Below are 24,230 nucleotides of genomic sequence, written 5' to 3'. Positions count from 1 at the left end.
GGCAGGGCCCCAGTACTCATAAGTATGTGCCCTGTATGTGCTCCCTGTGTGATGACTAACTGTCTCACTGAGGCTATCCTAACCAGAACCTCAGTGGTTATGCTCTCTCTGATTTCTAAATTGTCACTAACAGGCTAGTGACCAATTTCACCAATTCACATTGGCATACTGGTACACCCATATAATTCCCTAGTATATGGTACTGAGGTACCCAGGGCATTGGGGTTCCAGGAGATCCCTATGGGCTGCAGCATTTCTTTTGCCACCCATAGGGAGATCTGACAATTCTTACACAGGCCTGCCAGTGCAGCCTGAGTGAAATAACGTCCACTTTATTTCACAGCCATTTACCACTGCACTTAAGTAACTTATAAGTCACCTATATGTCTAACCTTCACCTAGTGAAGGTTGGGTGCAAAGTTACTTAGTGTGAGGGCACCCTGGCACTAGCCAAGGTGCCCCCCCATCGTTCAGAGCAGATTCCCCTGACTTTGTGAGTGCGGGGACACCATTACACGCGTGCACTGTACATAGGTCTCTACCTATGTACAGCGTCACAATGGTAACTCCGAACATGGCCATATAATATGTCTAGGATCATGGAATTGTCACCCCAATGCCATTCTGGCATTGGAGGGACAATTCCATGATCCACCGGGTCTCTAGCACAGAACCCGTGTACTGCCAAACTCCCTTTTCTGGGGTTTCACTGTAGCTGCTGCTGCTGCCAACCCCTCAGACAGGTTTCTGCCCTCCTGGGGTCCAGCCAGGCCTGGCCCAGGAAGGCAGAACAAAGGACTTCCTCAGACAGAGGGTGTTACACCCTCTCCCTTTGGAAATAGGTGTCAGGGCTGGGGAGGAGTAGCCTCCCCCAGCCTCTGGAAATGCTTTGATGGGCACAGATGGTGCCCATCTCTGCATAAGCCAGTCTACACTGGTTCAGGGATGCCCCAGCCCTGCTCTGGTGCAAAACTGGACAAAGGAAAGGGGAGTGACCACTCCCCTGACCTGCACCTCCCAGGGGAGGTGCCCAGAGCTCCTCCAGCGTGCCCCAGATCTCTGCCATCTTGGATTCAGAGGTGTGCTGGCACACTGGACTGCTCTGAGTGGCCAGGGCCAGCAGGTGACATCAGAGACTCCTTCTGATAGGCTCTTACCTTTCTTACTAGCCTATCCTCCTTCCTAGGTAGCCAAACCTCCTTTTCTGGCTATTTAGGATCTCTGCTTTGGGGAATTCTTCAGATACCGAATTCAAGAGCTCACCAGAGTTCATCTGCATTTCCCTCTTCACCTTCTGCCAAAGGATCGACTGCTGACTGCTCAGGACGCCTGCAAAACCGCAACAAAGTAGCAAAGACGACTACTGCAACCTTGTATCGCTTCATCCTGCCGTCTTTCTCGCCTGTTTCCTGGTGGTGCATGCTCTGGGGGTAGCCTGCCTCCTTCTTGCACCAGGAGCTCTGAAGAAATCTCCCGTGGGTCGACGGAATCTTCCCCCTGCAACCGCAGGCAACAAAAGACTGCATCACTGGTCCTCTGGGTCCCCTCTCAGCACGACGAGCGTGGTCCCTGGAACTCAGCAACTCTGTCCAAGTGACTCCCACAGTCCAGTGACTCTTCAGTCCAAGTTTGGTGGAGGTAAGTCCTTGCCTCCCCACACTAGACTGCATTGCTGGTACCGCGTGATTTGCAGCTGCTCCGGCTCCTGTGCACTCTTCCAGGATTTCCTTCATGCACAACCAAGCCAGGGTCCCCGACACTCTAACCTGCAGTGCACAACCTTCTGAGTTGTCCTCTGGCGTCAAGGGACTCCCTTTTCTGACTTCGGGTGGACTCTGGTTCACTCCTCTTCCAAGTGCCTGTTCCGGTACTTCTGTGGGTGCTGCCTGCTTCTGTGAGGGCTCCCTGACTTGCTGGGCGCCCCCTCTGTCTCCTCATCCAAGTGGCGACATCCTGGTCCCTCCTGGGCCACAGCAGCATCCAAAAACCGTAACCGCGACCCTTGCAGCTAGCAAGGCTTGTTTGCGGTCTTTCTGCGTGCGAACACCTCTGCAAGCTTCTTCACAACGTGGGACATCCATCCTCCAAAGGGGAAGTTCCTAGTCCTCTTCGTTCTTGTAGAACACCAAGCTTCTTCCACCCGGTGGCAGCTTCCTTGCATCCTCAGCTGGCCCTTCCTGGGCATCTGCCCACTCTCGACACTGTCACGACTCTTGGACTTGGTCCCCTTGTCTTACAGGTACTCAGGTCCGGAAATCCACTGTTGTTGCTTTGCTGGTGTTGGTCTTCCTTGCAGAATCCCCCTATCACGACTTCTGTGCACTCTGGGGGTTGTAGGTGCACTTTACACCTACCTTTCAGGGTCTTGGGGTGGGCTATTTTTCTAACCCTCACTGTTTTCTTACAGTCCCAGCGACCCGCTACAAGCTCACATAGGTTTGGGGTCCATTCGTGGTTCGCACTCCACTTTTGGAGTATATGGTTTGTGTTGCCCCTATACCTATGAGCTCCTATTGCAATCTACTGTAACTTTACACTGCTTGCATTACTTCCTTTTGCTATTACTGCATATTTTTGGTATTGTGTACATATATCTTGTGTATATTGGGCATTCTCATGCTGAGGGTACTCACTGAGATACTTTTGGCATATTGTCATAAAAATAAAGTACCTTTATTTTTAGTATATCTGTGTATTGTGTTTTCTTATGATATTGTGCATATTAGGATTAATCACTGTTGTCTGGATGTTTTGATTCTGTGTGTTTTGTTCCTTTGGCTTGGAGTTGGTATGCTTTCTGAAACCCTATCATTAACCAGTGCTGTCTGTAAGTTTATGGCATAGATCTTGTATGTTTAAAAACCTTCGAAGAGAATTGGTGTTTGTGGAACCCTCGCTTTAGTCACTGCTGTCTGGAAGTTGAGGGAACAAATCGTATGCTTCAAACCCTGGGATGAAAATTGGTGTTTCTTGGGCTCCAGTATTAGACACTACTATCTAGACATTTATGGTACAGGTCCTGTGCGTTCTGAAATCCTTGTAAGCAAATTGGTGTTTCTGGAACCCTGATGTTAGCCACTGTTGATGGTAAGTTAATGGCATAGATCCTGTATTTTTCAATCCCTTAAATGAGAATTGGTGTTTGTGAGAAATGAGGGGTGGGGCTAAGCCCTTCTAAAACTACAGACACAATCCCTGTCAGGGTGAAATTCAAAAGTCACTTCATTAACCTGTGGTTACCCCTCTGATTGCTTGGCTCACAAACAGTCAGTATTAACTTGGAGGCAATGTATAAAGTATTTAGGCAGTAATAAAGTGAAAAAACAAAGAAAATACCAACTCAATTTAGTAAAATAGATTAGAATTTCATACATAAAATGACACCAAAAATGACAAACATCCAATTAGTAGATTGGCAGATATGCAGTTTAAAACAATTAGGTAAAAATAGTGCCTAAAAGCACAGAGCACCAACTGTGCTTATCTGGTTGTGCGAAACCGGGATAAAGTCACATGTTCAAGCTGACCGCAGTGGAGCACGGGCTGGATGCAGGAATCAGATTAGGCCCACAGAGAATTGTACCTTATATCCTGGATGTGTGGCATTGCGCTGTGCAGTGGCAGTTATGATGAGTGATGCCGGGTTCTGTGTAGAGATGTGTCATGCAGCGTTGGTTCTTATGAGTGAAATGTGGACCCGAATCAAGTTGCATTGCATCAGTTCTGGAGGAGTGGTGGTGAATAGCTGTCTTCAGACAGCAGCCCTCCCCTAGGTGAACAGCATCAGTGGCAGGTAGGCCCACAGGTTGCAGTCGGACCTCTTTCTTCTGAACTGGGTAAGTCTCTGGTTCAGCCACTCTGGCCTGCCTGGGATGAGACATTGATGCAGTCCTACTACAACTGCAGATCTGGAGTTGACCGTTGGGTTGCTTGGGAAGTCACACAGTTGCTCGACACACAATGACAAGTGTCTTCAAATAGTAGTCCACACAGCTACCACGTTTGTAAGTGCCAGGGGCTTGCTGCAATATCACTTTGTTCAGGCACACTTTGACAAGTGATACAGCTTCACATGTTTCTTCTTCAGTGGAGCAGACTGCTGGGGTACACTTGGACAAGTGTCATGGCTAGTACAGCAGGGTGAGTGCAGGGATCTACCCAGGAATGTCCCAGCAGTGCTACAAATCCTCCACTTCTTTCATTGTGGCTGGATCCGAGCCAGAAGCACACCAGTCACACTCTCAGCTCCTCCTGTATGGATGGCTCACTTCTTCAAGCTTGGACTCTCCAGACATTCCAGGACACGGAGACAGCTCTTCCTTCAGATTTGACTACAGTTGAAGTCTGCTCACATCTGAGAACTTGGCTGTCAGGTAGACACCAGCACTAGTTGCACAGTGGTACTCAGTGTAAGTGGAGCACCCTCTCATTGATCAAACAGAGCTTGAAACTAGAACACAAGTGAGTCAACAACTCTCACCTTTATGTAGGAAGGCAGAAAGTCTCTGTATGCCCTAACAGCATTCATTTGGGGCATTTATGCTTTCATTTGTCCTTCTCAGGTTGTCTTGGGACTCAGCCTTTGCCTGGAGGGATGCTCCTCACAGCAGAGTCTTCTCCATACTGGAGCACCCAGAACATAGGCACAAGGGTTTCAGGCACTTTTAAGTTTTTACATGTCCTGATCATGAAAAACTCACTAATTTGTTTTTCACTACCATGAGGCATACCTCCCCCTTATGATAATATTGGTTTACCTCATTACATTTATTAAGTGATACCTTTTAATTGGGAGCAGGTAGGAAAGTCATGTTTGGTGTCTGAGAAATTGTAATTTAAAATCTTCTTGGATGGTAAAGTCGGATTTTAAGTCACAATTTTGAAAATTCCACTTTTAGAAAGTTTGCATTTTTCCGTCCTAACCATTTGGTGCCTGTTCCTGGGCCACATGGCTGTTGGGTTTGAATATGCATCTGACACTCCTTGACAACAGATGCTACAGACTCACCCTTCACCTCTGTCATCCACCAAATGCCAGTCACTGGGAAGAATAATCAGCAGCCCTCTGAATCAAAGGAGGCCTAATCGAATTTCTAATATGAAGTTTGTCACTTGCTCCACTTCAGTGTCTGTGTTCCCTACCTTCAGTATCAGGAATATCAGTAATACACTTCCACTCTCTGGGAAAGAAACCTCACCTCCACCTCCATCTTTCGCACATGAACTCGCCACGGGCTTTCAAAATGGAACCTGTAGACCTGTGTCACTCTGGCTCAACAAGACCCTAGCTATGTGGGTAACATGGAATCTACTCACACATACATACATGCGTGCACTCTGGATCCCAGCGCAAGAACTGAGTTCAGTAGGGCTCCACTTCTGTTTCTAAACATGCAGTATGCTGCCACCATTGTGCTACACACATGATCCCCTGACAGGACAAGTAGTCTTTAGCCACTATAGAGGACATCCTTGGTGCATTCCTCATGTCCTGACCCGAACTGCTCTCAGAGGGCTGGCCTATGCTGTTGCACACATACTAGATTAGCATGAGGCCGGAGTCAAAATCCAAATACCAGAATACAAGATAATCACAGTGGGGCTTGGCACACAGAGCCAGGGCCATGACTGTCCACCAAGCAAGGGACATTCCTGCCCCAACACACAGTCAGCTGAGAAAGAAAATCAGATATTACTGGGCCAAGAGCTGGCAGCATACGTAGAACTACTTATGGGTAAAAGTGTAAGATAATGGATTAGGGTTGGGGTTATCCGGTGGGTGTTATTTGAGTTTTGTGAAAGGTTGAGAATGAGAAACTATTTATGGTGTATGTAGGCAGAAGGTTGCATATTGTTGGTGCGTTGCAAAGAAAGTTCTGGTATATTGTGGTTGAAGTTTTTTGTTCTCCTGAGTTTGTGGTGGAGATATTCAAAAGTGTTCCATTTCAGTGCTTTGTAAGTGCGGGCAAAGCTGCAAACCTCAATGTGAAACCATTTGAGGGGTTACAGGGAAGCATTGATGAGGTCAGACTTCTATAACTTGTTCAGGTAACGCTACAGACACTAGTAGTGGTTTTTGGAAAGAACATATGGCACTTTATGTGAATGTCAAGGTGAGGAAGAAAACACTGTTCCAAATATTTTAATATTTTAAATATTGAAATGGATGGTTGCTAAAACAAGGTGCAATAATTTTACAACTACACTGACTTCATTTGTTCTTTTTCTATTGCATAATTCAGAATCGAAGATGTCACCTGAGGCTGTCTTCTGTAAAACTGTCATTCCTGAGGTCCATCAACCTGAAGGAACTGGTTCTGGAGATTTATACTCATCTGGGGTTTCCTGTAGAGCTGAAACTTGGCCACGAGCTTTCCATTACTGGATCTACCCTGGAACAGGCATTAGAAGCTGAAAGGATCTTACAGAGATTATTGTGCCAGAAAAGTTACCCTGTTGACATTAATAGGTTTGCAGTGTACGAATGGCTGCTCCTCCAGTGCTGGGTCAAATGCATATTCAAAGATTCAGGAGAAAGGTTGTCAGGGAACATCTTCCAGAATGGGGATAGTGGGTTGTTCGAGATACTCCTGGTGGGATTCAAGGATATGTTTGCTCAAACGGAGGCTAGGATTTTAAATTTCATACATGACTTAGAATGGATAACTACGTCAGTTTCTGTGACCCCTCAAGGACTCATGCTGATGAAAGATTTTCAGAAAATCATTGACTTGTCACCTTTTCAAGTAGAGCTAGAGATGATATATGACCTAAGAGATCCAGCCATACTGCTCCATGGGCCCAGACGAAGCCTTGATAGAGTCAAAGACAATGTAATGGAATTCATCCACCTCAGATCTAGGCCCCCAACGTCTGTAAAGAGGAAAGGGAAGCTGATGCTGTTGCTGCTCCGGGACAATGATGTGCATCTCGTTCATCGTTCAGACATGTTGATATATCTGCTAAAAAGCAAACAAGGTCACTGTTCTACTGAGATTGCAGTCCCTGCAACAGAAAGCTTTGTGAGACCAATGATTTCTGTCTCTAGCCAAGATAAGGTCTCTCCACTTGGAAAATGTCAGAGGGTCATCACCATGATGGCTTCGCTTCATAGTTCTCCCACGTTGCCAGATGCAAGGACAGAGGGAATCAACACATGCTTTAGAGAAGCTCTGTATGCAATTCTGGGTTATTCTGAAAAACACAAGTTTTCCTCCTTAGCTCTCCTCAGTCCTAAAATGAAGGACCATTTCATGTCCCAAGCTGACTATACCAGAAGGGTGGCTGATGTACTTCAGCAATATTCAGAAGAAAACCCTTCCACATCTCTGGAAGATATAATCTTCATCAGTGACGAGGACAGTGTGATGACTATGCTTCTCTCACGGTGTCAGGAGCATGGGTACCCTTTTGGCAGTCAGCAATTTGATTTATATTCTCAAATTGAAGGAAGACACATAATGAAGATAGAAATAGAAGAATTGGAGCAGATTTCTCAGCAAAAGGTAGGTCATTAATGTAGCTGCATGTCTCATTACTGCATCTATTCAATAAAGTTTGGGGAATGGATAGTGACCATGTCCAGAGCTTAATGTGCTTCTGAGATTAAACTGTTTCTAGATGCAGCCAATTTGTGGTTAGGAATAAGTGATGCAAACTTTTTGCCTTCACCCTACTAGTGGGCCTACAGCACTTATTGTGTCACCCACTTAAATAGCCCCTTAAAACATGTTTCAGGCCATCCATTGCAGCCTGTTGGCAGTTTGAACTGCCAGTTCGACTTGGCATAATAACCCCTTTGCCAAGACTTAAGCTCTTTTCATTGCATGTAAGTCACCCCTAAGGTAGTCCTGAGACAGCCCATAGGGCATGGTGTATTGTAATAAAAAAATATGACATGCACTTTTAAGTTTCACATGTCCTGATCATGAACAACTCACAAATTCTTTTTTCACTACCACAAGGCATACCTCTTCCGTATGATAATATTGGTTTACCTTATTACATGTAATAAGTGATACCTTTTGATTAGGAGCAGGTATGAAAGTCATGTTTGGTGTCTGAGAAATGGTAATTTAAAATCTTGGATGGTAAAGTTGGATTTTAAGTCGCAATTTTGAAAATGCCACTTGTAGAAAGTTTGCATTTTCCTGTCCTAACCATCTGGTGCCTGTAGCCTATTCCTGGGTCACATGACTGGGCGTACTTGACTATTGGCTTTTGTATATTCCTCCCATACAGCCACATAATAGAGGGGACTATGTGTGCCTGGATACGCCATCTCGGGCAGTATTGGGGGGGGAGGGAAAGATGGACACAGCGCCCCTTTCAATTCAGTAGGCTGTGTCCTGCTCTCACACAAAGAACTTCACAGTAGCCTGTTGTGCCTGCAGACAGTGTGGGACCAGGGCAGGGAGGCAGGACATTCCAAACACTTCTGAAAGGGGAACCTCCAGAAACTTCTACTACTTCAAAGGAGGCACCAGATATAAAAAGTGGATCCTCAGACCAACTCTTCAGTTCACTTTCTGGGCCTGCAAAATGTAGGAGGCTGGCCTGGTTTGTAGTGGGTACCAAAGGTACTTACACCTTATACCAGGTCCAGTTATCCCTTATTAGTGAAATGTAGTCAGTGTCTAGAAGCCAGGCTGTCAAGGGGTAGCTGTAGCTGAGTAGGCAAGGCTTATCTAGCAGACATGCAAAGCTCATGCAATACCAAAGTAGTCACACAGCACTTACACACATAAAAGAAAATACTCAGTGTTACAAAAATAAAGTACTTTTATTTGGTGACACCAATGCCAAAAATACCTTAGAGACTATACTACCTTAAGAGGTAAGCAATATACACACTAGAATGCAGTAATAGCTGTAAAAACAGTTCGAAAACAGTGCAAATAGTGAAAATCACAATAGTTTGAAATGGGCCTAGGAGGAACATATACTAAAGTAGTGCAATGCGAAAGTCGGTTTTACACCTAGGAAAGTGTAGTGTGTAGGGGGGCGATGAGAGTGTAAGAAAACACTAAACATAGGTAATAGAACCCACCCCAGAGCCCAGGAAAGCAGGGGTAAATCACAGTAGGTTTCCTAGAACACGCAAGAAGTTGTGATAGAAGATTATGCAGGAACCGGAAGAGACTGCAAGACACCAATGATGGATTCCTGGATCTGAAGACCTGTGGAAGAAGGAGACCAAGTCCAAGAAGCACTGAAGAGTCCAGGGAGAACAGCAGCCCCTGCTAACCCAGATGAAGATGCAAAACAAGAACTACCGGTGAAGAAGAACAGTCAGTACTGCACCTAAGAAGACAGATGCGGGTTTCTGCTGATGATGTCCCACGCCGGATGGATGATTGCAGTCTGGTTTGCTTGCCTGGATTCCAGCAACAAGTCTTGGCACATGCAAAGCACGCGGATAGTGGAAATTGGCGCTGGCCTCCACCCAGGAGGGGGTGGCAGAGGGGTCTCTGAGCAACTCAGAGATCCCTCAGAAGACCAGGCAGTGCGCTGAGGAGTCCCCCAGCATGGGGACAAAGAAGGTGCGAATGGAGGCCCACGCAGCACTACACAAAGGGATGCCACGCCGCCAGAGAACCACTCAGGAAGCTGTGCGTTGCAGGAAGGAGTGCTGGGGGCTGAAGATGTGCTGTGCACAAAGAACTTCTTGGAAGGTCGCACACAAGCCTTGCCAACTGCAAAACACGCAGTGCAAGGGGTACTGTCTTGCGTGGGGAGGCAAGCTCTTACCTCCACCAAAGTTGGACACCTGGACCTTAGGACCCTCGGGACCACTTCAGTCCATCACCGTGTTGCTGGATCCAAGCACTTTGCCAGGAGAGGGGACCCACGCCACCAGTCGCGCTGCAGAGGGGTGCCGTATGAAGTAGGAAAGTGACTCCTTCACTTCAAGGAAGATCCCTTCGTTCTTCCGGTGCAGGCTGAAGACTGGCTGTCCTCTGAGGGTGCACAACCTGGAAGCAGTGGCAGTTGCTGGCAGGAGCTGAAGACACAATGTTGCAGAAGTCGTCTTGGCTTCTTTGTTGCAGTTTGTAGAGTTCCTGGAGGGTCCAGATGCAGGTTTGTTGGTAGAAGGTGAAGTAAAGGATGCAGAGGATTTCTGATGGAGTCTTTCAATCCGAATCTGAGGAAACACCCAGGAGAGAGACCCTAAATAGCCCTGAAAGGGGGATTGGTCAGCTTCACAAGTAAGCACCTATCATTTGAGGGCTCTGAAGTCACCTGCTGGCACTGGCCACTCAGATGCTCCCAGAGTGCCCCACCACCTTGGAATCTAAGATGTCAAAACCCAGGGACACTCTGGAGGAGCTCTGGGCACCACGGAGTTGTCACTCCCCTTTCCTTTGTCCAGTTTTGCGCCAGAGCAGGGACTGGGGGTCCCTGAACTGGTGTAGACTGGATTATGCAAAGAGGGCACCATCTGTGCCCATCAAAGCATTTCCTGAGGCTGTGGGAGACTACCCCTCCCATGCCTGTAACACCTATTTCCAAAAGGAGAGGGTGTAACACCCCTCTCCCAAAGAAAATGCTTTGTTCTGCCTTCCTGGACTTGAGCTGCTTGAGCAACAGGAGGGCAGAAACCTGTCTGTGAGGTGGCAGCAGCTGGGGCTGCCTGGAAAACCTCAGAAGGCTGGTATGGCAGTACTGAGGGTCCACTGTGGAGCCCCCAGAGTGCATGGAATGACACAAGCAATACTAGAATCAGTATTGGGGTATAATTCCAAGATGTTAGACACCTTACATTGCCATATTCGGAGTTACCATTGTGCAGCTTTGCATAGATATTGACCTATGTCCAGTGCACGCGTAAAATGGTATCCTCGCACTCAAGAAGTCTGGGAAGATGGTCCTGGAGGATGTGGGGGCACCTCTGCTAGTGTAGGGGTGCCCTCACACACAGGTACTTTGCACCCAACCTTCAGGGTTGGAAGGCCTGACATATAGGTGACCTATAAGTGAGCTGGTGCATGTAAATGGCAGTGAAAGGGTGCATGCACCATTTCACACCTGCTGCAATGGCAGTCCTGTAGAAGCCCTTGCATGGGCTCCCGATGGGTAGCAAAAGTAATCCTGCAGCCCATAGGGATCCCCTGGAACCCCAATGCCGTGGGTACCTAAGTACCATATACTAGGAATTTATAAGGGGTGACCAGTATGCCAATTTGGGATGAAATACTGAGTCACCAGTATGCAGTGACAATATTGAGAGGAGAGAGAGTGTAAGTACTGGGGTCCTGGTTAGCAGGATCCTGGTGACACAGTCAAACACACTGACATCAGGCAGAAATAGGGGGCAACATGCCAAAAAAGAGTGTACTTTCATACACAAAAGGACTCTCAGAGGACTGCCTGATGCTGTTGCCTACTGTGTGCTTCAGAAGACTGCTTTGCTTCACCAAGAAGTACTGCTCTGCTACCTGTAGCCTGCTTCAAGGCTCCAGAGATCTGCCAAGCTGGTTGTGCCCTGCAATTTTCCTTGATGCCAGAACTGCCAGACTGACTCCCAAAGGCTATCCTGATGAGAACCCAGGGACAAAAAAGCCACTAACCATCTTAAACACGCACCTCTACCTAGCCTGAGTGAGTCATGATCCTACAAGTGATGTCCCTCTCGTCCTGGATCCTATGGGATGGTGCTAAGACAACCCAAATCCAAAACTTGGGACTTATTACATTTTCCACCAAAAAGGTCGCTAGGAACCGAGAGGAGACCAAGACCTAGCTGTTCATCAAACCTGCCAGGTTGCATCACTGGTTGACCTGACTTTGCGGCAGTTCCCCCTACGTTCTTCTCTGTGGCAGCAAATGCTGTTCAGCGACTCCTCGCAGGGGGCGTTACCGGCCTGTAGAGCCCTTATTGGCTACAGCCTGCAGCTTTGTCCCGCTGGAGATCTTTGACTTCCAAAAAAAGAGACTAAGGGCTTGATTTAGAACTCAGCGGACAGGTGACTCAATCACAATAGTGACGGATATCCTGTCTGCCGATATCTCAGTCCCATTATGTCCAATGGGATTTAGATTTCGGTGGATGGGATATCTGTCACCATTGTGATAGAGTAACCTGTCCACCGAGTTCTAAATCAGTCCCTGTGGGAAACTGGCACCCCCCACAAACTTTTATCCTGGTTTCTGATTGTAGTTTGGACTGGAGTACACTGGGACCTGCTAACCAAGCCCCCAATGCCACTGTTCTTTCCCTAAAATTGCAAAGGTATTGATACAATTGGCAACACCTTTAGCTGCCATTATATGTCCCTAGTAAATGGTACCCCAGGGCATGGGGTACTGAAGGTAGGCCGCTGAGAGCAGCAGCACAGATTTTGTCACCCTCAAGGGCCATGCATCCAGATGCACCCAGCAGTGTCCTGGTGCAATCCTAAAATGCAAACTCGACATGGCATACAGCCTGTGTGCCTTGTCCACTGTACGCTGCATTCAATATAGGTAAGTCATCCCTCTGAAAGACCTTCTGTCCTTAAGGCAGGGTGCACTATACTGTCTGAGGGCATACCTGCATGAGCAATATGCCCCCACTGTGTTCTTGACAAACTTGGGACATAGTAAGTGAACAGAGCAGCCATTTTAAATGCATGTGCTGGACACTGGCCAGTAAGAGTTTCACAGCTACATAATGGCTACTCTGAACCCTGGGTTGTTTGGTATCAAACAACTCACAATGATAAATCCAAACTGGTACCAGTTTTGGATTTATTGCAAATTGTACCCAGGGGTCACTTTAGAGGTGCCCCTGCAAAAGCTAACTATCCTGGCATGGTTGATGGCCAGTTACGGCCAGTCTGCCATAACCCAACAAGATTTGGAGACCCTGGGGTGAAAGATCATGCTCTCTGAGTCCCAGGCCAAGCCCTTCCTTGGTGGAGGTGTAAACACCCCCTCCTCAGGAATGTGCACTGGCCTGCTACCGTGCTTTAGAGAGCTCACTGCCCTTGAAACTCAACCCCCTAGCCTGCTGCTGGCAGCAGATGGCTGCCCCGTTGCAAACCCCCAATTTTGGCAGGAGCAATGGTGGAAAATCAGACAAAGGACAGGAGGAGTGGTCAGCCCCAGCCTACACCACCACCCCAAAGGTATTGCATGTAAGGTGACCTCTCCATTTAATTTTCCTCCTTCTTGCATGGAAGGAAAAAAGCCTATCAGGTGTAGGGAAGTGACCTCTGCCCACAGGAACCTTTGCGCTCAGCTTGTGCCTCACTGATTCTCTCTGCACCCGGCCACCCTGTGCCCTGCACTGCATATCCAGCTGTGTTCTAAGGGTCCCCCACCCCTTGCGACCTCAACACTCCAAGGGGACCTTTGTGACTTACCTTCAAGTCCACCTGTGCTGTGCTGTTCCAACTGGTCCCCCTCAGTGGCTTGCACCAGCTCCAGAGACTTTTTCCTGTTGCTCCCACAAGAACCGGGAGCTGCCCAAACTTTTCCAACTCACCCATATTGCCCAAGGACAACCTCAAGCTACCTGTAACAGGAAACATTGGTAAACACATTGCCTGAATTTATATGCATTTGTAAAGTATTTCTCCATTGATTCCTAAGGTGCGTAATTAAACACAGAGGTGAAACATTTTCCAAACTTCAAAAATTCATAACTTAAAAAGTACTTACCCGACTTTGATGATCATGGTCTTAAAATTTTTATAAAAATCTGAAGTAGTTTTGTAAATTGGTCTTGAGTTATTCTTTTGAGTGTGGGGCTTGCTTTATTGATACTGTGAGTACAACAAATTCTTTGCACTTCTTCAAGATTAGCCTAACTGCTCGACCAAGCTACCATAAAAATTAGAACATGAGGTGGTCTAGTTTTTACCTCTGTAAACCAACGTGTGGTTGCCCAGACCCTCTGCACAGTGTGCCTAACTTTGCCCACTACATAGAGGGTCAGCCTCCTACATTTGGTGTCTCAGTGGTGGGATAAAGACTTTGCATTGACATTATGTCAATTTGTGAGCACACAAATAACTCAAAAATTGTCTTTCTCTTATTTGCTATTTTTTTTTCAATTGTCTAGAATTTTTAGCAAATTTTTAAAATAACTGTTAGGGCCCTGGTTAGGTCCCTATAACAACAGCAAAAGTTTAAAAGTCCTTCTTTAGTTGGCCTTATCCAAAAATGGGTTCCAAATATATAAAAAGGTCCCAACGTTATTAAAGTAAACATGACAGATACAGAGAGCTAGAGCCAGCAGCTCGACATGGTCCCTTACCAGGCATATAGCTTTGCCCAGTTAATTGGACTCTGTCAACTGTACAAAAAAATTGTCCTGGACAAAGCCCCAGCACAGATAGGCTTCTGGTGGCCCAGCATGAAAAAGATCACCCCATAGATGAAGTAGATGATGAAGTCTCTGGGGGAGGGGAAGAAGCTGGGGACAAAGGAGGAGCCCCTCTGCCCCACGTTCAAGAGCCATCTCAGAGGAGGATGTGGTTCTAGACAAGTTATCCCATAGGTTGCCCTTTGAGGCTCAAATTTTAGAGCTAGAAATGAGAAGGAGATAGCTGGGCTTAGCACCCATCTCTTGTGGCAGCATACTAATATATAGGGAGAAAGAAAGATCTTTCAACCTAGGACTCCCAAAAGGAGTTGTCCCCCAACCCCCCTTGCAAAAAGGAAATGATATCTAGAAGTGGTTAAATGTTTTTGTAAAAGCCTCCATTGGGAGGGAAATCCAAAAGAAGCAGTGGGCACTCTATTGAGGGAATTATTCTCAGGAAAGTGCAGGGATAGGCTCCTGACACAGAGTGAAAAATATGCTAAATCCTATGACCTCATATAGGGTACCCTGATTGAGGGCTTTGGATTTACCACTGACGAATAACGCATTAAATTCAGAGGGACTCAGAAATCCCAGAGTCAGTCCTGGGTAGAATATGTGGACTTTTCAGTAAAGATGGTAAGTGGTTGGTTAGAGGGCAACAAGATACATGATTATGAAGGGCTGTATAATAATTTGATGATGAAAGAACACCTTTTGAGTAATTGTGTCCAAGAAAGGTTGCACCAGTACTAAGTAGTTTTGGGGCCAGTCTCTCCCAAGAGTTTGGAAGGAAGGCCTGGGTGAGAACTAGGGCGTTCAAAACCAGAACTGGAGGAGGTGACCAAAAGAAAGAGTCAGGGAACCCCCCTCCCCTCCAAGAGAAAAAGATGTATCACCCTAGAAATAAAGAAAAGGAATCCTTAGGCCCCCACAAATCTGCCCAGGAGGGGGGGCCCAAAGACACCTCGCAAAACAAAGGTGGGTGTCAGGGTGAAAACTAGGATGCCACTAAGGCATGGTGCCCCAACTGTCAAAATACAGGACACCACTACAAGGACACTTTTTGTCCAAAATATATACCCACTAGTAAGGCCCTGGGGGTAACCATTGTAGCCATTGGGGATGACTCCTCAGATGAAGAGGTCCTCATAGCCTTTAACTGGAAAGTAGGCCCCACAGGTGATTTGGAGATTCCAGAGTGGAGTAGACACTTCTACCACCTACTGGTGAATGGAGTCCCGGCCACTACCCTGAGAGGCACCTGTGCCAGTCACACAGTTGTGCATGACAGACTGGTTCTCTCAAACCAGTGTATTCCAGGAGAAACTGCCAGGGTAAGGGTTATCCCAGGGAAAGTCACTGATAGGCCTGTAGCTGTAATGCCTATAGAGATAGATGTGCACCTTAGCTGGAGGAGGGATGGTAGTCAGTACAGACCTCCCCCTTGACTGTCTACTTTGAAATGACCAACCAGAGGTTGCTCAGAGCCATAAAGGAAGACCTGGTCCAGTGCCAGTCCTCTTCAAAGGGTTCTGAAGGTGCTGCCCCTGCAGTGATTGCAAGTATGCCCCAGAAGAAAAAGATAAAGCAAAAGGAAAGAAAGGTGGGCAACCTTTGACTAAGGCACCAGAGAGTCAGGGAGTTTCTGCTCCATTGGGGAAGAAGTCCACTGTTAGAAGTGGTAAAGCCCAGCTTGACCCCCAAGAAGTCTTGACTAGTCAGGCACCTGTTCAGTCTGAGTTAGTGGCTCCTCAGCTGACAGAAAAGAGAGTAGACAGGCACTCTGAACCCAAAGAGGCCTGTAGGTTAGCCTTGTCCCCTGTGGAGCTAAAGGTGTGGTTCAGGGCACGGACAGCTGTCAGTGGCCTCTGGTGGGTGCTAGCCTTTATGGCTGCATTATCCTTGGCATGGTGGTCTGACCCCATACCAAGTAGTAGGTTAGGCCACTGACCCTGTTGGTCATGGTGGGATTACTCAAGTTATGGGTGACCTCTTCGGGTAAGCTAGGGGTTGCCCTGGCTAAGATAGGGATAGCAGAGGTGGACACCTCTGACCGCAAGACAGAAGGGGAAAGTGCAAACACTGGTGGTACAGGTGTAAGACATTTCAGATTTTGTCCTGTAGTTGTAGAGGTGGGTCAGTTGCCCATAGGAAATAACCTGGACAGTAGGATTTAAGGCAGAGTAGGCCCTCAGCTAACCAGCCTGCTTTCCTTCTCTTCCTCGCCTGCCAGACTAGGAAGCCTCCCCCAGATATCGGCTGAGTCTCCTGATCTGTGGGCTGGGGGGGGGGCAGTTATGTGGGAAACTGGCACCCTGTTGCTGTGCCCCCACTTTGTGCCTGGTTTCTGAATGCAACCTGGACTGGAGTGCACTGGGGACCTACTAACCAAGTCCCCAATGCCAGTGTTCTTTCCCTAAAATTGCAAAGGTATTGATACAATTGACAACACCTTTAGCTGCCAATATAAGTCCCTAGTAAATGGTACTTAGGTACCCACGGCATGGAGTACTAAGGTGTTGTATGCGAGGTGACCCCTCCATTTAATTTTCCACCATCTTGCATGGAAGGAAAATAGCCTATCAGATGTAGGGAAGTGACCTCTGCGCACAAGAAGTGGTCACTTAATGGGTGTAGCCACCCTAAGGTAGATGACCCATTGGTCACTAATGAGTACTCCCCTAAAACACCCACTAAATAATGTATTTAGTGGGCACCCCTAGACCAAAGATTCAGATTCCACGGACAAAAAAAGACCAGCTACAAAGAAGACCCAAGGCTCGAGAACTGAAGTCCTGCTGCAACAAGAAGAAGGCACCACACGCTGCCTGCTGCACCCAGGACTCCACAATCACAGCTGAGGGGTTGCTCGGACATCGGACAGACTCTACAAAATCCCCAGAGGATCTCTACGCTTCGAAAATTGTCAAAGATCTCCCTCCAGAGTAAAGGCATCACTCTACTGCAACAAAGTACCTGGGACCAGTGAAGTCCACTTCACTGACCGGCTGCTGACCAAGGAACTGGACACCGCAGCCAGACCAAACTTTGCCTGATGGGACTAGAGGACAAACCCTGCAAGTGTGACCACTAAACCCTGTTTAGTGGCACTGCGCCCTCCAGTGGCTGAACCATACTACTATCCCAGGGTACTGGTCACCTAACGTCGGACACTCAGAAGGACAGTCCGTTGCGGACTGCAAAAGGACCAGAAGGGAGCCCAAGTCAAGGGACTTCAGAAACCACCAGGACCTCCCACCAGAGTACCCTGCTGACCTGCAAGCAACCCTCAAAGTGACCTACCTCCTGCTTCCAAGGGCACCTTTGTGCACAGTTCCTGGCTCACTGATTTGCTCTGCACCCGGCCACCCTGTGCCTTGCACTCAAGATCCAGCTGTGTTCTAAGGGTCCCCGCCCCTTGCAACCTCGACACTCCAAGGGGACCCGCGGGACTTACCTTTAAGTCCACCTGTGGAGTGCTTTCCCAAGTTGTCCCCCGTAGTGTACTTACATCAGCTCCAGAGCTTTCCCCGCTGCTCCTGCCAGAACCGGGAGCCACCCAAATGTCTCCAGCTGGCCCATAGTGCCCATCGACTACCTCGACCTACCTGCAAAAAGAGAAATTGGTAAACGCATTGCCTAAATTTATATGCATTTTTAAAGTATTTCTCCATTGATTCCCATGATGCATAATTAGCACAGAACTAGGACATTTTCCAAACTTCAAAAATTCATAACTTAAAAAGTACTTACCTGATTTTGATGATATTGGACTTAAAAGTTTTAGAAAAATCGAAAGTATTTTTTTAATTGGTCTTGAGTTATTCTTTTGAGTGTGTGTCTTGTTTTATTGATAAAGTTAGTTCAAGAAATAATTTGCACTTCTGCAAGATTAGCCTAACTGCTCGACCAAGCTACCATATAAATTAGAGCATTAGGTGGTCTAGTTTTTACCTGTGTAAACCAATGTGTGGTTGCCCGGCCCCTCTGCACAGTGAACCTAGCTTTTCACACTACATAGAGGACCAGCCTCCTACAGTCCCTAAGTCAGAACAAAGGATTCTTCACTGCGACTTTGGTCAGCCGCTCACCAATGGTGACACCTCCCCCTCGGGCACCGCGATTAGCCTTGCCCCACAGAACTTTACCTTCTAAGGCAAACTAAGACCAGGCGAAATCCACTGTGTTGTATCCGACCCGCACTCCAGCCTGGTCGGCCAGAACTTTCAACTTTGTACTGGTCTCACACAGCTATATGTTCGCGGTTGGCACTTTGATCTTTTAGGCGCTATTTTACTTTTTTCATTTTAAAAATTCATAACTCCATGTCTACTGATTGGATTCCTGATTAATAATTTATTAACATTTTCTCAATTTTTTTTCTTTTTTGTTTTTTAAATTTGTTATTTACTACTTGAATGGAGAAACTAGTACACAACATAAACAGCCCGATGCATCAGGCAGGACACACAGTGAGCAAATTGTGACAACACAACTGACTTTGAAACATTACAAATATCCGCACAGTTCCTATTTATGAGTTCACATCTAGTACATTTTCATGTAAACAAAGTGTAAGGAAACCAGAGGCAAGTAGCCCAATTCTGCATGCTACCGTCCGCACCAGGAAACAGTGAAGTAGGAAGAGATAGCAAGGAGGAAAGAAGAGAGGGAAAGGATTAGAAAAGGAAGACCTTGCTTTTATTGCAGTCAGCCTGACCGGGTAAATCATTGACTCAGCTCACTAGAGGGTGGGAGGGGGACAACGCATTTAATTTTATACGCCTGCAGCCGTCGTACAACTCTTTGGCCTAGACTCAAAGAAGGTCCGCATGGGAGTCCATACATCCCGTGGCCGAGAGTTAGGCGGCATCAATTCCCAATAGGCCATTAGTTGTTCCTGGCAGTACACTTCATCACACAACCAATCCTGACAAAGGGGTGTCTGTTTCCTACCCCAGCACATTGACAATTTGCACTTAGCCAGCACCAACATAAACCCAACCAATCTCCTGTTTTTGGGGGGAAACTCCTTGACATATCCCAGAAGAGCAAGTGAATCGCAGCAGTTTGAGCTCGACCATTACTTCCAACACACTCAGCACAGTCATCCATTATCCCTGCAATGCCCCGCAGTCCCATGCCAAATGCATGAAGTCTGCCCCCTGCGCCGCGCACCTATTGCATCTTTCGTCCGACCGGGCGCCCATCCTCTTGAGGCGTCTCGGCGTATAGTACAAGCGGTGCAGAAATTTAAAATGCAATAAACATAGTCTATAGTTGGGAGAAAGCTCACACATGTGCGCACAGCAGTAACACCAAACATTATCCGACAGGGTCTCCCCTATATCCATCTCCCACTGCGCTCTTGCCTCGGGTGCCACTGCGGGTGCGAACATCTGCATGCACACATACAGGCCTGTGATTAGGCCGCGGGGAGATGGAGACCTGTATATTAGCTCCAAGGCGCGGCTCGTCACGAGCGCTGCAGGGAAGCCAGGGTATCTGGACGGCAGAAGCTCTCTGATTTGTAAATAAGTGAAGCAATACCGTGTGGTATCGTATGGTGCACAGAGCGCAGCCTCTGGAGAGACAAATGAGTTCTCAGGATACCAAGACCCCAAGGTTGTCAGCTTCAAATCATGCAGATGCTCGCCTATCCGGCTGCCCTCCAATGTTCGCGGGTTCACAATATCCAGCACCGATGCTGAGGGCGCAAAGGGCTCCCCAGTCCCAGCCCGCCGAAGGAGCACCGGCCAGGCATGCGCTGTGCACTCAATCGTATCAACTCCTGCGTCCCACATCCTTGCCGTCCATACAGCACCCCGAGAGTTGATCGGGCCAAACAGAATCATGCTTTGGAGCTAGGGGATAAATATTTTATAGGGTGTGTCCAAAAATGTGCAAAGTGTGCTTATGTGCCATTATAATAAAGGTCTAGATCCGGAGCAGCCAGGCCACCCAGTTCGAATGGCTGTGTGAGCATTTCCCATGTGATTCTGGACTGTTTGCCGGCCCAGACCAGAGATATGAGTAAAGACCGAAGCCATTTCAGGAAGCTAGATGTGAGCGTGAGAGGAATGTTAGGTATTACCACCATCTTGGCAATTGCTATGCGACCAGTCAGCGAGAACAGGAGAGCGCACCAAGCTGTCACCCTATCTTCTAGCCATGTAATGGCCCTGCTGTAGGTGGCCGACCATAGTTCATCCGGCTCCCTGCAAACCCATATGCCCAAATAGCACACCGGGCCCTTGGCCCATCTCAGGGGGTACCCTGAGCGGCACTGTGTTGTGGCAGCCGTCAGAGGTAGGATCTCAGACTTGGACCAGTCTATTGTAATCTTGGAGATTTGACCAAAACGCACAAGCTCGTCTATTAATATGTCGAGGTCAATTTGCGGATCCCGTACATATAGAGCAACATCATCGGCATACATAGAGACCAGAACTGGGCATTGTCTAAACGCTAATCCCCTGTGGTCATGATGTTGTCTCAAGTGCGCAGCAAGTGGCTCCATCGCCACCGCAAAGAGCAGGGGTCGAAAGTGGGCAGCCCTGCCGAGTTCCCCTAGACACCAGAAAGGGGTCTGATATCATGCCATTTGCTCTCCATCTCGCAACTGGAGCCGAATACAATAGGCAGATTATTTGGATGAATCTGGGGCTCAGACCCACCCTCGACAACAGTCCAAACATATATGGCTATTCGAGGGAGTCAAACGCTTTAGCTGCGTCTAAGAATACAGCCGCTGCGCGGTCTTCAGGGTTCATCATTCGGGACACCGCAAAGAAGGTGCAGAGGTTTTACAGGGTCGAACGACCTGGCACAAAGCCAGATTGATCCGGGAGCACCAGAGACCGGAGAAGGGGCTGCAGACGCATTGCTATTAACTTCGATAATATCTTATTGTTCATATTTATTTGCGAGAGCGGCCTGTAAAAATCGCAGTGGCACAGGTCCTTACCCGGCTTCAATATGGTAACAATGAGGGCTTCACACAACGACGGCGGGAGGATGGCACTCTCAAGTTACTCTGCATACACATCTAATAAATGTGGCTCCAATACGTCAGCATATTCCTTATAGAAGGCCGCCGTAAGCCCATCTAAGCCAGGGGCCTTATCGCCCTGCAAGCTACGGATGACCTGTACGATGTCCTCAACAGAGAACGGAGAGTCTAAATATTGTCTATGTGTGTTCTCAAGCCAGTGCAGGCTGATGTCTTCAAAGTTTTCTGAATTTGTCTCCGAACACAGTCTCGCCGATGCAGAGTAAAGGGAAGCATAAAAATCAGAGTCCAGCAGTTCCACAATATAATTCCCGGCCTACGGCTGTCGCACCATTGCCGCCAGTGTTCTGCTGGCCCTCTCGTCCTCTCCATGCAGTCTCGCCTTAGCTTCCTTACCCAGAAAGCACACCTCACAGAGCACGGCCTCCTCAAACTGTGACACTTTCTCACGAACCTCAGCAAGGAAGACATCAGACATGTCCACACACAGTTGTTTCTCCAGCGAGGTCAGCTGGGCCTCTAGGTCTGCCAATTCACAACGTATCGCCTTGAGCACATACGCCAAGCATATCCTCTGGATTACCACCTTGAATGCCTCCCACAAAGTGCCTGCAGATGAAACCGGTCCTTTATTAACATTAAAGTATTCCACTAAAGCGGTTTGCACCTCCTCGCTAAAGGCTTAATCTTTAAGTGCATTGCGCAGGAGCCCTCCACAAGAAGTCGCAGCGCGCGCCCCCAGGGATTCCCAACTTCAAAAGAACCGGTGAATGGTCCGACAAAGTGCGAGGCATATGTTCTATAGACTCCGTCCAGAGCTCCACATCCCTGGTACCGAGCCATGTTCCCTCTCTTTCATCACCATGTTTCACCCTCCATAGGTCTGACACAGCACCCTCTGCCAGGATCCAGGAAAGCACCCCAGCAGCTGCCACATGTTGGGGCTGCGCCCGGCTCTCACGATCTGCCACTACATTTAAAACCACATTGAAGTCTCCTCCCCATAGCAGAGACCCGGGGCTGAGGAGCACACCAAGCGCCACACTTCCACAAAGAACTGCGGGTCATCCACATTAGGACCATAGACTGACACCAGTCGAAACAGCTTGTTTTATAATGTACCCTGCAGTATAACATAGCGAACATGTGGCTCTGTAATCACTTTCTCAGTATGCCATTGCAGCCCTTTTCTAATCAGAATGGCCACCCCCCCTTGCATAGCTCGAATATGTTGCCACATGGCATTCCCCAATCCAGGCAGCCCTCATCCTGTGCCTCGTGGTGGTAGTCAGGTTAGTTTCCTGGAGCATACAGATATCTATTGCATGGCGCTGCATATAGGCCAATACTGATTGCATCTTACGCCTGTCATTCAACCCCCGGATATCCCAGGTTAAGAATTTCACATATGTCACCCCCCCCTCCGGAGCCAGCACTGCAGATATCTCAACCGTACTGCATCTAACCCCTCCAACCACAAGTCGGAGCAGCAGTGATGACAAGCAGATACAGATAAGAGGAAGTATAAAGAGAACATCCAACACGAGAACTAACAAAACATCAGCCACCTCCCGCCCACTCTGGCGCCCCAAATGAGCCAGACCTACAAACCCTCCCCCACCCAAGTACAGATCCCACTGCATATCAGTAAACAACTTAGTTGGACTCATCCAATGAGGCACTGACATGGCCATCAGACTTCCACCCTGGTATGGGTGGGGGGGAAGGGTCCGCCATGGTACTAGTGTTATCACGTACTAGTCAGCATCAAGGCGCAGGTCACACACAAAGCTGGCCAGGGCAGAGAACACAGTTAAGGAACTCAGGATCACTTTTTTAGGGATGGTTTTCGCATATCTGGCTGCCTGTTTCGGGTCTGTAAAAAAACGTAGTTTGCCTTTGTGCTGCACGCATAATTTGGCCAGATAGATGAGGGAATACTTAGCATCCGTATGGCTCAGATTGCGCTTGACCGGAAGAAACGCCCTGCGGGCCGCCTGCATGCCAGGGATATAGTTAGGGAAGATGCTGAGCTCGTTGTCGTAAAGTATGGGTCGGTGCTCCCGAGCAAGGCAAAGCACTGTGTCCCTATCCCTGCACGCCGGCATTCCAGACGGTGGCCGCGGCCCAAGCAACCTATGTGCCCGTTCCACCAGCACAGGGGAAATCTCCCCAGGGAAAAGCGCAGACAGCATAGCCTCCAAATAGTCTTCGAGGCACCCCATGGCTGTCGACTCCGGGAGACCCAGAATATGGATATTATTTCGTCTAGAGCGGGCTTCAAGATCTTCGTTTTTATTCCGGATTACTTCCAGCACCCATTCCATATGTAGTAGCTGCTCTCCCTCCCCGCGATGACCAAGTCAGAAGTGCGGGATTCCACCTGCTCAAGATGGGTGTCGTGGTCATCTACCCTTTCTTATAAACGATCTATTTGCTCAGTCAGGTGATCTAGATTAGCATCTATACCGGCCAGGCTGTGCTTAAGGTCTAAAAACATGGCCCGCACTGTGGTTGACTGAGAGTCTTCCTCTGATGGCATATTGTCCATTGACTTGCTGGCCTGACTGCATTTCTTTTTGCCCTCAAATGTAAGTTTAGGTTGTCTATGGTCTGTTTTCCCCATTGCAGCAGGAGCCCACCTCAGGGAAGGGTTGCACGTCTGAAGTCCTCTGTTGGAGCACCCCAACTAGCCGCAGACACCTCCCAGCTGTGCCTTGCAATGCGAGCCGGGGGCGGCACTCCACTGAGCTCCCGGAGGTCCCTCACTAAAGCGCCACTGGTGGGTATCAACAATACAGTGCCTCGCCCCCAAAACAGGGCTCTGGGTCCCACCGACCTTCTCTGCTGCCGCAGTTCACAAGCCTCCGCTTATAACAGGTGGGGGGGCGCTCACACTTCTTTCATCTCGCCTGCCCCAGACAG

The 24,230-nt window shown here is 48.2% G+C and overlaps 1 protein-coding gene across 1 annotated transcript in view; it reads left to right on the top strand.

The window, feature by feature from the left end:
- Nucleotides 1-24,230, top strand: part of LOC138278601 (uncharacterized) — a 124,029-nt gene that overhangs the window by 80,831 nt on the left and 18,968 nt on the right. Inside the window, exon 3 of the mRNA XM_069219262.1 lies at nt 6,243-7,505. Within this exon, the coding sequence (XP_069075363.1) occupies nt 6,243-7,505 (1,263 nt within the window). The remainder of the gene's footprint in view (nt 1-6,242; nt 7,506-24,230) is intronic.

This window comes from Pleurodeles waltl, chromosome 2_2, assembly GCF_031143425.1.
Source record: "Pleurodeles waltl isolate 20211129_DDA chromosome 2_2, aPleWal1.hap1.20221129, whole genome shotgun sequence".
Lineage (NCBI taxonomy): Eukaryota > Metazoa > Chordata > Amphibia > Caudata > Salamandridae > Pleurodeles > Pleurodeles waltl.
This window is presented reverse-complemented; position numbering and strand designations above follow the sequence as displayed.